Raw genomic sequence first — 14,911 nt, forward strand, 5'->3', positions numbered from 1 at the left:
TAGAGAGTCAGTGTGGTCTAACAGTGAGGGCCGGGAATGAGTGGAATTAGCACTCCTAGGTTCTATTCCTTTGCTTTCCCACTGACTTGTTGCACGTCTCCTTTGCGTTCACTTCACCTGGCTGCAAGAGGGCAGAAGGCTGTTGAGTTTACTGTTGCTGGGACTGTGGGACTGGCCTGCTCAACATTACTAAAAGGCAAGGCAGATGGCACCCTGCTCGAGAAGAGCCACGGAGAAAGGCTAGTAACACCTCTGCTTCCAGTGGTCCAAGGCTATTTCTTGTGAGTCTTGCTAGAAGGGTGATCGTGGCCCCTCTGGGAGAAGGATGAGCTTTACTCCTGGGCCATGCTTGGGAAGAGTATGCATGAATGATGCTGCGTTTGGGGAAGGTGGTTTTAGCTCTGCCTTTGGGTCATGAGCATTCTTCAAGAGGCTGTAGGCAGTCTGTCAGCAACCTTCTACTCTTCCTGACACTGAAGCACCGTAGTAAGAGGGGCCTGATCTGAATTGGTAGTTGACTCATAGATGTTTCATTAGGTGATCCAATTTCAATTGGTTAATATACTGGGCATTTTTAGAGAATTAATACTTCGTGATTTCCCAGTTGGAGGAATGGTTCTTTGTCATTCACAGGAAGGCTTATAGGCAGTAGTGTTGTAGCTGTGTTGGTCACAGGATTTTGGAGAGAAAAGGAGGGTGAGGTAATTTTTTTTATTTTTTTTTTTTTATTGGACCAACTTCTGTTGGTGAGAGAGATACGCTTTCAAGGTTCTCCAGAGCTCTTTGTAAGCTCAAAAGCGTGTCTCTCTCACCAACAGAAGTTGGTCCAATAAAGCAGTGGTTCTCAACCAGAGGTACAAATACCCCTGGAGGTATGCAGCGGTCTTCCAGGGGGTACATCAACTCATCTAGGTATATGCCTAGTTTTACAACAGGCTACAGAAAAAGCACTAGCGAGGTCAGTATAAACTCAAATTTCATACAGACAATGACTTGTTCATACTGCTCTATATACCATACACTGAAATGTAAGTACAATATTTATATTCCAGTTGATTTATTTTATAATTATATGGTAAAAATGAGAAAGTGAGCAATTTTTCTGTAATAATGTGCTGTAACACTGTTATTTTTATGTCTGATTTTATAAGGTGAAACTTGGGGGTACACAAGACAAATCAAACTCCTGAAAAGGGTACAGTAATCTGGAAAGGTTGAGAGCCACTGCAATAAAATATATTACCTCATCCACCTTGTTTCTCTACTAGGAAGACTTAGTCATCTTTTAGAGGCTGAAAACACATCCACAAAAAGATCCATTTAATCTGATACTGAGTAATAATGCTTCCAAGGAAGGGTCCTTCACTTCAGCCTTCTATCTGGAGAGTAGTTTAATATGCTCAACCTAAAGCATCTCTGTTCAAAACAACAGCACATTCTTTTTTATTATGATGATTTTATTTTATTATGAAGTGGTTAGGTTCTCTGTTTTGATCTGTTATAGGTAGGCTTGGCCGCATTCAATTTTTATTTTTGTTTGATTTTGATTTGTAATACCAATTTTTACTTTTAAGCATTTTTTCTATTTTTATCGATTTCAGTTTTCACAGTTGCTGGAAATTATGGGAGGTGTCAGACAATTATTTAATGGCAGTAGATGCTGAGATTTAAAATGCTAAAGCTGTATAACCCATTAAAATACAAATTGTCAACTTCACAGGTAAAAATATACAAAGTAAATATCTTTACATCAACAAATCATACCTGGTTGCACTATTGGTTTGCTAATCTATTTTTAACAAGCCTAATTCAAAAGTATAAATTGTTGGATTTTTACTCTAAGTTCTCAAGCAGCATTTTCCTTACTGTGCCTATCTGTATATTTAGATTATTGATGGAAATATCTTTTGTCGGTTTGAGTATGTGCAGTGAAATTGATATGCATCCGAAGAAGTGGGTTGTAGCCCACGAAAGCTTATGCTCTAATAAATTTGTTAGTCTCTAAGGTGCCACAAGTACTCCTGTTCTTTTTGCGGATACAGACTAACACGGCTGCTACTCTGAAACCAGTGAAATTGATGTTTACCAACATCTGCCAATTAAAAAAAAGAAATCCTTCCAAGCCTGATACAGGGTCTGATCCTGTAGACAGAAGTGGTGATGAGCTGAGGAATCTATTAATTTATTATCCTATTTAAACAAATACTCTTTAATAACTATTGCCGAGGAAGGAGGCAACAGGACATGACAGACTTATATTTTCTGGAAGTGTTTGTTTTGTTCCTGAAATACACTATCAATATATACTTGGTGTATATGTAGCATGATCCTTACTTTGTGTACATTGAAAAGGAGGAAGTGAGTGGAGTCCTTTTAGGGGAGCCTAGAGGTATCTTCCCAGGGGAAATTAAAGGAGGAAGAAAAGTATCAAAAGGCAAAGATACAATCTCATCTATTTCAAAGGCAATAGTACTGCTCTTCTGAAGTATTTTTGTTTTACCCCAAGAACAAGTTCTCTGGCATAGCTTGGGGACTAGGGTAGGAATTCCATCAGAGGTGAGGAAACCTTCCCTTCAATTTGTTGGAAGAATTTTAACAAGTGGATTCCAGGAAGCACCCTTCAGCAGTTTTTTCTGTGTGTATTAGCCATGTTCCAAGATCAGTCAAGATTGAACATTAAATTAGTAACGACAACAAGGATATCCCACTGTGAATGAGCAATTTGAGACTGCATGTGTCTGTGCCAAATATTTTTTTAAAAACTGTTCGTGTATGCTACAGGCAAAATTCCACATCCTGGCTGCTTCTCATCTCATCACATCACATATTTAGGCAGTATACGTTTTGAAAAGGTCAGGCTCCACTGACACATTATTCAAGTCAAGTTTGAAATACTATATTGATGATTATATGTCATGGTAAGGTAATTGCAAAAGGGAGCATTCCCTTAATTGCAAATTGTTTATACTCTTTATAAAGGTATGAAACTTTGTGTTTGGGAATTGAATTTCTCTTCATTTAAAAAATAAAACACTTCTCCAGTGGGAGACTTGTCCCCTGCTCTTCTGGTGCTGCTGCTGCACATAGCAATTTCCAAGAAGCAGTTGATTTCTATGTCTGTGCTTTTATGCTCAGGGCTTTCCCACAGCAGAGAGTAAAAGAAATACAGCCATCAGAACATTAAAATGGAGATTTTGGACCTAATCCAGTTTCCACTGAAGTCTATGGGAATCTTTCCACTGCTTCAATGAGAGTTAAATCAAGCCTTTTGATTCCTTTTAACGTTGCCCCTATTTGAAGATCACTGGATAAGGGGGTACGGGGAGCAACAGACAAAAATTACTCTCTTATAACCTAATAGTACTCTCTTGACTGCCAAACTGGTAAATATAGGTAGAAGAGATGATGGACTGGTGTCTAATATTACACACAAGTTGAAGTTCCTGGTAACCAATATGAACTGAAAAGAGAATGGAAATGTAATAAAACTGTAAGATACACTCACTGCAGTGTTATATAGTACTGCACACTTTTCCAATATTGAGAAACCTACTGATAGTGTCCCACATGAGAGAGTTGCCTAAGCCGGAATTGAAGGGGTCATAGTACACGGTGACTGATAAGTAGCGAAAGTAGAGATAACTGTTCCCACCAATGCAGTTGTGTATCACAAAGGTTATTGCTCAAAGCATTATATTGTGTGTGATCTATAAACCATCAGGACAAGAAACAGTAACCTTATATTTGCTGATGGGACAGAATTGTCTGTTTAATGGACAAAGAGCAAGGGATGTAAAAGATAAGATCTTAGAAGCAATGATGTACTGTCAATATTATAAGAAGGGGATTGTACGCATTTTCCCCCTGTTAGCCTGTGATAAGCCCAGGAGTGCATGTGCCTTCAGGAAACAGGGATCAGGGACTGGGGAATCCAGTATTTTGTTTTTCACATTTTGAAAGAACATTTCTTATTGTTACAACCTAATAAAGGAGAGGAGCAATAGCATCTAGTAAGCACACTTAGAAATGTTTTTATATGGTGCCTGAAAAATATATTGAGTATGTTGATGGTATAGCTCAGAGCTCAGCTTTTGTAACTTGAAGTGCATGTGGTGGTTTGAGATATCTTCATGTGGAAAATTATCTGTTACTTGGGGCATTGTGGCACATTCCAAAGGCAAAAAAATGCTCTCCGTCAGTGGGTTTGAGAGCCCCAGGGATAAATCATTCCTCCCAGAGATGATTTAACACTAGTCTGAGAGAGATCAATTCCATCACAGGTTGGAAAAATCACCCCTCCTTTCTACTCAGTTTGGTGGTGAAATTTTAATAAGGGGCTCCAAGGAATGCAGGAGATTATGAATCAGGAGACCTGATTTCTGTTCCCAGCTCTACCACTGACTTGCTGTGTGTCCCTGTATAGGTCACTTAAGGCCTGATACTATTCCCAGTGAGAGTTGGACCAAGCACTTAACCTCTTTGGGCCTCAGTTTCTCCATCTATAAAATGGGTATAATACATCCCAGAGGTGTTGTGAGGGATAATGTATTACTGTTATAAAGGTTGAGAGCCTTGTTTTTCAGGTATTATAGATGGACAAAATATAATAAAAATGACATTCAGTGGTAATGAATTTGTTAACATTGCATTTGCAAAGGCAAAGTAATACCTGTTGGGCCAATTAAGTTATTCTGTATTTGCACTGATGTTTTTGAAACCAAAATCTGTCCCATTCTGTCCCATGCAATAACAGGGCACAAGGTAAAGGTGAATAGGATCTGCAAAGTAGTGTTACTCCTAAAGAGGAACCCAAGAAATACTGAGGTGATGCTGGTATAAAGAATTAAGTGCTTTTGTGGAACCTGCCTCCGATGTAACGTCCCCCATTATGGATCATATGTGCTCTTGGAGCAAAACAACAATCCACAGCCGTGGCATCATTTTGGACAGACCAATGCTGCTGGATACCCAAATGGCCACGATGGCAAGGAACGCATCTTTCCTCCTGACTGGCTACAAGATTGTGGCCCATTGTGAACATAACCTCCTGGTACTCAACTCTCTGTACTGGCTTCACAGTGAATGCAGAGCCCTATCCTAATCTGGAAAGCCCTCTTTGGGATTGGTCCTCACTACCTCTTTCTGTCTATGACCGTGACCTTCCATGATAATTGTGTTTCACTGGGACAATGAGACTTTCAACCAGTCAGTGCAAGAAACAGAACTATCACAAGACCTGAACCTAGACTATGAAAGTTAGTCCCACTCAAGCTAACAATGACCATCGACTTCAACACTTTGAGAACTAAGTGCAAGATTCATATTTTTAATTTAGCTTTCCCTCAATAAATTCAACATGTGTGCACACAGTCGCACAACAAACCCATCCACTCACTCACACATACACGTACATAAATATAAACAAGCAAAACCTATCAATTAAACAAGCGATTTTTCCTACAGACTGGGAAGAAAGAAATCTTTTTCTTTGTCTTTAAATACCATGGGTGAAATCCTGGCACCATTGAGGTCAGTGGCAAAACTTCCATTGACTTCAATAGGGCCAGGATTTTTCCTTTGGAAGGCCTTTGGATATTATGGGGAGAGGGCAATATAAGTACCTTAATAGATAGATATAGAGAACCTAAAACTATTAGTATGCAATTGTAAAGCACCTACACAATTTTGTTGTCATAACTATAACAGGGTTTCACTGATGGAAAAATCATGAGTACTAGTCGTCATCGTACCATTGGGTTTCACTGGTGAATTAGAAAAGGGTGGTAGCAGATGTTATAAAAATATATATATATATATTTGCAATGGGGTGTGTGGAATGTGGAGTAGGAATTATTGAAAGGGCTAAAAAAAAGTGAGAATTTGTTTTGAGAAGTAGAGAGAAATATTTAAGGTTACCTGAATAGTTTTTATCTGAACTGTTCACAACTAATTGATGTCGCCTTTTGCCTAAATCATTTAAAATATTTCATAGGAAGACTGCATGGCTTTGGGGATTGGTTAAGAATTGTGAAACCTTTCGTGTATAGGACACCAAGTCAAATCTAACCCAGATCAGTAATGACTTAAAGTTACTGCTATCTGTTAGAAGTTTGGAGGCCTGTGTGAAATAAATTGATGATGGTCTCTGTCTAATCCCTTTGGGACAAGTGTTCACATAACAGTTAACCCCCTTTTTGGGACTCCTGACAGAAGCCAAGGATTGGCTATGAATAATGGACACTCCTCTCATCTCTACAGGGTCTCATCCAGGTACGGGTATGAAGCACATTGATGGGACTGTTGCGGAGCAGATTGCCCATGCTGTCCTTGCTCTGTAGATAGAGGATTTCAGTCTTCAGAACAATCATAGAATCATAGAACTGGAATGGACCTCAAGAGGTCATCTAGTCCAGTCCCCTGCACTCATGGCAGGACTAAGTATTCTCTAGACCAGTGATTCTCAACCAGAGGTACACGTATCCCTGGGGGTACACAGATCTCTTCCAGGGGGGTACATCAACTGATGTTTGCCTGGTTTTATAACAAGCTCCATAAAATGCACTAGTGAAATCAGTACAAACTAAAATTGCATACGGACAGTGACTTGTTTATACTACTCTTTACACTATACAGACGCTCCCCGGGTTATGCAAGCTTTTTTTTTTTTTTTTTTTTTTTGCGTAGTTGTCGGGTATACGTTCCTGACTTACGCAAAATTGGACTTACGCAAGGTCTTCTGGAACGGAACACTTGCATAAGTCAGGGAGTGTCTGTACACTGAAATGTAAGCACAATATGTATATTCCAATTGACTTATTTTATAATTATATGGGGAAAAATTAGAAAGTAAGCAATTTTTCAGTAATAGTGTGCTGTGACACTTCTGTATTTTTGTCTGATTTTGTAAGCAAGTAGTTTTTGGGTGAGGTGAAACTTGGAGGTATGCAAGACAAATCAGACTCCTGAAAGGGGTACAGTAGTCTGCAAAGGTTGAGAGCCACTGATCTGAACCATCCTTGACAGGTGTTTGTCTAATCTTGAAAAACTCCAATGATGGAGATTCCACAACCTCCCTAGGCAATTTATTCCAGTGCTTAACCACCCTGACAGCAAGTTTTTTCTAATGTCCAACCTAAACTGCCCTTGCTGCAATTTAAGCCCTTGCTTCTTGTCCTATCCTCAGCGGTTAAGGAGAACAATTTTGGTCCCTCCTCCTTGTAACAGCGTATTATGTACTTGAAAACTTTTATCATATCTTCTCTTCTCTGCTCCAGACTAAACAAACCCCATTTTTTCCATAGATCATGGTTTCTATACCTTTAATAATTTTTGTTGCTCTTCTCTGGACTTTCTCTAGTTTGTCCACATCTTTCCTGAAATGTGACGCCCAGAACTGGACACAATACTCCAGTTGAGGCCTAATAAGCGCGGTGCCCGGAGTAGAGCGAAATAATTACTTTTCATGTCTGGCTTACAACACTCCTGCTAATACATCCCAGAATGATGTTTGCTTAGTTTTTTTGCAATAGTGTTACACTATTGACTCATATTTAGCTTGTGATTCACTATGACCCCCAGATCCCTTTCTGCAGTACTCCTTCCTAGGCAGTCATTTCCCATTTTGTATGTATGCAACTGATAGTTCTTTCCTAAGTGGAGTCCTTTGCATTTGTCCTTATTGAATTTCATCCTATTTACTTTAGAGCATTTCTCCAGTTAGTTCAGATCATTTTGAATTTTAATCCTATCCTCCAAAGCACTCGTAACCCCTCTCAGCTAGGTATTGTCCGCAAACTTTAGAAGTGTACTCTATGCCATTATCTAAATCATTGAAGATATTAAACAGAACAATCATACACCAGCCCTCAGTTAACTGCAAAAATAAATGAATATTCTAGGGAACAGTGGCAAAGTTGCCAACTCTCATGATGTTATTTGCAAGTATTGTAATATTTGTTTTTATTTTCTTAAAGACCCTGTTCCTGGAGTCAGCTTTCATTTAAAAAAAAAATTCTAGCCCTCCTGGTTGCAGAGAGAGAAGCTTGAAAACACGAACCCTCAAGACTTAAAAACCAGAAGGCAAAGAAAAATAACCCAAAATGTATTTTAATAATCTTATAATTTTGGGGGCTTGGCTCATGATTTTTGAATGCTTGGATTTGGTAATACTACAATGACAACTGAAAGTAGCTAACATTACATCAATCACATTACATAAATTAATTCCTGTCATGACTGTACTCAATCTTATTTGCCATTGTACATCTGATATTATGCAAATGATTTTCATATAGCTACAGTCTCAGTCCTGTGTTGATTTTCAGTTTGTATGTGCATTGTGCTCCTTTCCTAAACTTCCGTGGTTATTTTTGGTACCTCATTTCTTAACTTTACAATAAATTGTCCTGAAACATTTTTATCTGCCCATAAACTTAATCTGTTTTAAATTAGGTTTGACTGTTTTGTATGAACTATTGTCGTCTCCTGGTTTGCGTCCTCAGCCTTTTAAAAATATTTCTTCATCATGACAATTTTATGTGTAGAATGCACAGAAGCAATTGTAATCCTCACCGCTGATAAAGCTTCGTTATTTCCATTTTGTTATTTTCGGGAGTTGTTAGCTCTTACTGTTTCCTATTCTTAAAATAATGTTAATTCTTTCAAATTGTTCTCTACCCTGTGCTTCCTAAACTTGTAAATGAGTCTCTTTTGTGAGGGAGTGCTCATGCTTTTTTTTCAAACCAAAATTACATTTTTTACCTTGCCGGGGGCACGTGTTAAAGGTGCATGCTGAGGAATAGTCATTTTTGCCATTCAGCTGAACAACCAATGATGGCCTGCAATATCTGCTGAATAATAAATCTAAATAATTAATAGACAACTTGTGCAAAATCTTATACAATTTACTTGAGGCACTTTAAAATCAATATCATGTTGAAATGGCTTGCAGAATTCTCATTTAAATTGACCAGTCCAGGCAAAAAGTTTATTTGCTCAACTTTCCCATGAAGATGCTGATGACGATAATGAAAAATGTATTTTTTTTTTATTTTCTTGTTAAAAATTCATTTGCCTGAGGAAACTTGAGCTGGAAATGTTCAGGGTTGTATTAAAATGAAAATTGGCAGCATATCTCTAGTGACTAATTTATTTTACAGACCCGCAGCAATGAAAAATACAGCTATGTGCAGTATTAATACAAAGAAGGATCTGATTAACAACCATGTGACTTTACTGTTTGTTCTTATTCGTAGGTAATTATTCAGCTGTTAAAACTGGCACTGTTTGTTTAAGAATCAAAACAACATGGTAAAGGACGTTCAAAGAAGGCCACATGGAAATCCATTGCAACCTAAACTATAAAGTGACTTGTCGTGCTTTGCAATATTAGTCACTGCTAGGCAAATAACTCAAGCAATTTCATTTGTTTTAACACTCTATAGTGATGCTGGAAAGAAAAAGTTAATAAATAATACCCAGTTCTTATATGGCACTTTTCATCAGTAGAGCAAAAAGTACTTTACCATTAACCCCATTTTCCAGATGGGGAAACTGAGCCATAGATACGTGAGATGAGTGCTCAAGGTCACTCAGCAGCTAGTGTCAGAGCTGGGAACAGAATTCAGGTCTCCTGAGTCCCAGTCCAGGGCTCTATCTGTTAGACAACATGGTCTACAATACTATGATCTACAATACTACACTCTCATGTTTTTGGAAACAAAGCTGCAAAGCTCAATATTGTACTTAAATTGTGGAATTCTTCTTCTTTATCTCATTCTTTCCCATTGCTTCTCATATTAGGACCTGGTTCAGTAAAGTGCTGAGGTTCGTCCTTAAATCCCATTGAATTCCCTGGGATTTAAACCTCTGCTTAAATGGCTTGCTGAATTGAGGCCTTAGATCAGGGGTTCTCAGGACAAATTTTTTGGTGGCCTCAGAGCTAACTAGTTAATTAGCTTTAGGAAAAACAAAAATATGCACATATACCCATCCAAATCATTGTAATGTATTTATTGCTAGCTAGTAAGTCTGCTGTGAAAAGTGATATTAACAAACATACAAGTATCACTTTTCACAGCAGACTTACTCAGCCCTGCCAAGCCTGGGGACAAATTTAAGCCCTGGATGGGGGTAGGGTGACAAGTTGGGCGCTGGAGCCTGGGGCCTGCCACTGCGCAGCTGGAGCTCAGGGATCGAGCCTGAAGCTGAGCCTGCCACCCCTGGGCTGAAGCCCAAAGCCTGGGCCCCACCACATCTGGGAAGGTGGGAACTCACCGTCTGCCTGGTCCTTCTGCATTGTGCCCCAGGTGTCAACACCAAGGCAAAAATAACAGGAGTACTTGTGGCACCTTAGAGACTAACAAATTTATTAGAGCATAAGCTTTCGTGGGCTACAACCCACTTCTTCGGATTCAACACCAAGGCAGTGCATCCAGGAGCAACAGAGAGCGGGAATGGCTGCTACTTTGCCGCCTCCCTCCACAATCACAGCCCAGGAGGCTGTGGCCACAAAAAGAAGCCCCTGGTGGCCTCATGCGGCCATGGTGGCCACATTTGAGAGACGCTGCCTTAGATAATAGTAATGTTTTTTTGTGTCTAGCTCTACATATGCTGCCACTGGCCAGCTTCTAAAGTGCTAGCTTTGTTGTCTGGATTGTATTTTCAGTATCTACACTTAGTAGCATTAGCAGTGATGTCCCAGCAGGGACATCACATCATGCTGTCTTGGGAGCAGGAGGGGAAAGGATAATGCAGCAAATTGCCTACCAGTGACCATTTTATTCGATGCTGATAGTTTCTGGCCCACATGCACCAGTCTAATGACCTTCCTCTTGGGACAATTTATCCTTGACTTAAGTAGGAGCAGGACCAGACCCTTTATGCTTCTGCACTGCTCTAGAAGCGGATGTGCATTTGTTCTGATCCACTGCTTAGTGGGCAGTGTTTGACACAACTGAAGTGCCACTGTTTTCCAAAATTTGAAAGTTAAGTCCTACTTAGTGCCAACTTGAAAATCTTAATCTTTTATATGATATATATATATGTATGTTAGACTTCAAAAAGTGTATAAAAGTGAAAGGGGATGGCCCGTTTGCGCTTTCTAGGGGGGTGGGATCCTTGAAATATGCCCCCCCCCTTTCCCAGAAGTAGAGGCCAAAAAGGAATAGTGATGAACTAAATGAGACATTAAAAACAAAGGTGTAGGGCTGTCAAAAGGAAAACACAAATGTGCCTGTGGGGGAATGAGAAGTGCAGGGTGGACAGCCTTGGAGTTGGAGACCTCTGTCCCATGGAGCGAGAATCACATGAGCAGTGGCAGTGTGTGCAAGCTTTCCTCTATGCATTGTCCTGCTAACATGCCTCAGCCTTAAAGTAGAGGGACTACTCTAAGGGTGAGAGAGGAGTGCAGGTCTTGTCTTTTCTACTGAGAATGCAAATGAGGGAGGCAGTTAATGGACATCTGTCCACTTGGAACCAGAGTAAGCCTGACCACTTATTTCACAGGGCCTACTGACACACATCAGATGGTAATGACATTCAGTTACCCATCCTCTTATATTGGCAATTTAGAAGCACTTGTTTTTTGTTAAACCAGTTGACTAGGAAGAGCTTTCCTCTGGAGGCTGGATGTAATCTGAGCCATGACACAATACCTAACACATTCTGCAGCACTGGGAAATGACTTGCACTAGGCTGCTTTCTTTCAATACCATCAGCTGTTTCAGCGTGCTGACTATTTAAAGGACATGTTCTTTTGCCAGTATCAACTAACTGAGCAACAGTAGACCTGTTGCTTCTTATTGATGTAGAAAGCTCAAAAAGGTCGGGATCGGGGCGGGGATGGGGATGATTACTTGGGGGGGGGGGAATCAGTTTATTGTAGTTCTGAATGTCTGTTTATTGTAAATGTTGGCACTGTTCAGAGATTGGACTGAGTTACAATGTTCCTATACAATTATGCACAGAGTTTGGAAGCATTTAGGTCCAGGGTTTTGATTTGTCATGTTAGAGAGCAATGGTTGAGCCCCAGAATCTAGACCTGAATTTCTCCAAAGATCAGTGGTGTATAGCTCTCAGGGTTTTAATTGAGGCCTGTCTCTAGCAGTGTTGAATTGAAGCTGTATAACTAAGCAAACAGCATCCAACACCCCCTACAATTCTAAATGTTTGTAAAAAATACTTTATTTTTGAAGTAAAAATAATCATTTGAAGAAGCATATGAAATGCCTGCAGGTTTCTCTGTTATTTCCTTTAATGCCCCCGGTAGTAGCAAACTTTCATCTTATTACCATTGTTGGACTACAGAACTGGTAAACAGTTGTGGTGAAGTGTTACCACTTACCTTAGGGTGACCTCTGCATATTTCCACTTGTAGCATGTGTCCACCAGCACCAGAACTCTGAAACTTTTAGAAAGCAGCACCCTTTGGTATTCCCGATTGCCCTTTCACAGTACTAAACATTCAGAGCTGAGGTTATAAAATGTCCGTGCAATCCAAAGCACCTCAGTTTCTTCCTTTTGGCAGCCAGCTATAGACATAGGAACCTTTCTGTCTCTGGAATTTGGTTTTCAGCCAGACTTCTTGCCAATTTTTTCTCTGTGAATAGTTCTTGGTAGTTAGGTTTTTAGGTAGTTTGGGTTCTTTTGAGACTCTTCCCACATCATTGTACAGTTTGAATCTCAAACTGGCATTGGCTTTGTTCTGGGCTTTACAGCAAACCCACAGGCCAAGGTTTGAGGTGTGCATTGTGTCCTTCCTTTTTTCTGGAGTCTGTGCACAGCTAGTGCCTAATGTGCCTGGCAATGCCATTCTTCTTGCCCATTCTCCTGATTTGCTGTCAGACTTTTCACACCCTGAGTCAGTATAGATATACAAACCTGGCTCCAAGCCTTCTTAATGAAGGAGGGTCTTTCACTTCTAAACCTCCTCAGTGAGCAAATCAAACCTTCAATGCGAGATCCAACCTAAGGCATCCTTCTGGACCCACTTTTGGTGAGGCTGCCACATCGAGCCAGTCAGATGCCATAGGTCCTAGAGGGACAGTCATTGCCACCTCTGAAAATCATCTAGTGCTAACATCTCAAAGCTGAGGTCTACCTATGTGCTGGAAAACCTTCAGGACTCTTTTCCTTTCTCCAGTGCCTTGGATCCAAGGGCTCAAATGGGTAAGATTGTGAGCAGTGATGAAGTCCCGCACATCCAGCTAAATTTGGTTAGGTTCAGAAATGTTGCAACCTGGCTATCCCTGCCCACTCATAGGAAATTAGTTATAGATGAGGCTGAGGTGCACAGGCCTCTTACAACTAGTAGGAGATTAATTTACAGATTACACTCATATTGCCCCAGCCTGAGTGAACTTATCTTTGTATTAAAAGATGTCGTTCATTGTCACCACCACCAAGAGAGGGATCTGTTTTCCTTTTGGGACATGTGAAATTTGGAAAGGTTCTGTGGTTAGCTATGAGCAGATAAACATTTTATAGCAATTGAAAGTGGGCAAGGTAGCAGGCTCAGATGAGTTTGACCTCAGAAAATAGAGATGCTGAAGCTGCCTCCCTAACTGTTCCATCATGCATTGTAGGTGGGATTGAACTGAATTTTAACAGTAGCTGTGTTTTAACTGGACCCCTCAACATGATTGATTTTTGTAGTTTAGGCAAGACTAGAAACATATGTTTTGATCATACTTATTTAAAAGGCCAACTCCACGTTTCTAAGAGGCTTCCTTTGAGATCAAAGTTGATTCAGAAGTTAAACGATGCTGTCACCCTTGGTGAGCAGATAGTAGTGCTCTTATTCACAATGCTGAAGCATGTTCACGAGTGTGTTTTCATTTGGGAAATAAATGTAATGCAATGATTCTGTGTACGACTCCTATCCTAGCCTTCTAACCCTTCTTTTCCAGAGTCAAGACGACAGATTTGCTTTCATTGCAGAATGGTATGACCCGAACGCTTCACTCTTTCGACGTTACGAACTCTTGTATTATCCGAAACATGGTTCCGTTGAAATGGTAAAAACTTTTTTATATTATCATAAGCATATTTTTCAGCTACACAGTTTGGAAGTTGGTAAGCCACAGCCCATAGTATGGTTTTAATTTGGAAATGGTAAATTTAAAGAGATTTTTTAAATTTGTTTGCTCTGTTTCTAAAATTAAACAAACTCAGGGGAATCTAGGGACTAACCTCCTTATTTATTGATTGATTTTGTAAAGCTTGCACAGTTGCCAACATTTGAAAATGTATCCAGAGAGAATTGTCCTAATAGGCCCGGGGTGACAATAACCTTTCCTGAAAATGCTGGTGAAATTAGGTTAACTATATAGAAATATTTGGTTTCTAAACTGAAAATTTCCAAAGTGTTTTTAATCATCTTAGCTCTTAGCACACCCAACAGCCACACAGTTCTGCATTTTGACAGCTTGTCAATACTTGATGATAACTTGACACAGACACAAATGTCAGAGTGGGTGCTCAACTCGCCATCCGTATTGGAACTGGGGAAGCAAAAATGCCCATATATAACCTGTGGTGGGAGAAGCTCTGTGTGACCGGGATCCCAGTGGGGGCCAGCTGAGGTCACTCAATTAGGGTGAACTGCAAAGGATGGGGCAGTCAATCCCCAAAGCTGGTGGATATTTCAATACTTAGATTTACCAAGCCAGCACAAAACAGCTTCTTTATTACCTCACCGGTTGCCCAGAAACCAACAACACAGTTTCCTTAAAGTAACCTAGCCTCAGGCCTCCATCCAGGTACCCAAGTCAAATATGATGAAGATTTCTGAACATCTTATTTCATCATATAAAAGAAAAGGTTATACCAATCCCAAAGGATCGGACACATTACCTCCCAGGTTAGTGAATATTCCAGATCTTACCCAGATACACGCTACAGCCAATTCTTA

At 40.0% G+C, this 14,911-nt stretch overlaps 1 protein-coding gene across 1 annotated transcript in view; it reads left to right on the plus strand.

The window, feature by feature from the left end:
- Positions 1 to 14,911, plus strand: part of NME7 (NME/NM23 family member 7) — a 174,760-nt gene that overhangs the window by 22,694 nt on the left and 137,155 nt on the right. The window contains exon 2 of the mRNA XM_065417040.1: positions 13,908 to 14,015. Coding sequence (XP_065273112.1) covers positions 13,908 to 14,015 — 108 coding nt within the window. The remainder of the gene's footprint in view (positions 1 to 13,907; positions 14,016 to 14,911) is intronic.

Source organism: Emys orbicularis, chromosome 1, assembly GCF_028017835.1.
Source record: "Emys orbicularis isolate rEmyOrb1 chromosome 1, rEmyOrb1.hap1, whole genome shotgun sequence".
In the NCBI taxonomy this organism is placed as follows: Eukaryota; Metazoa; Chordata; order Testudines; family Emydidae; genus Emys; species Emys orbicularis.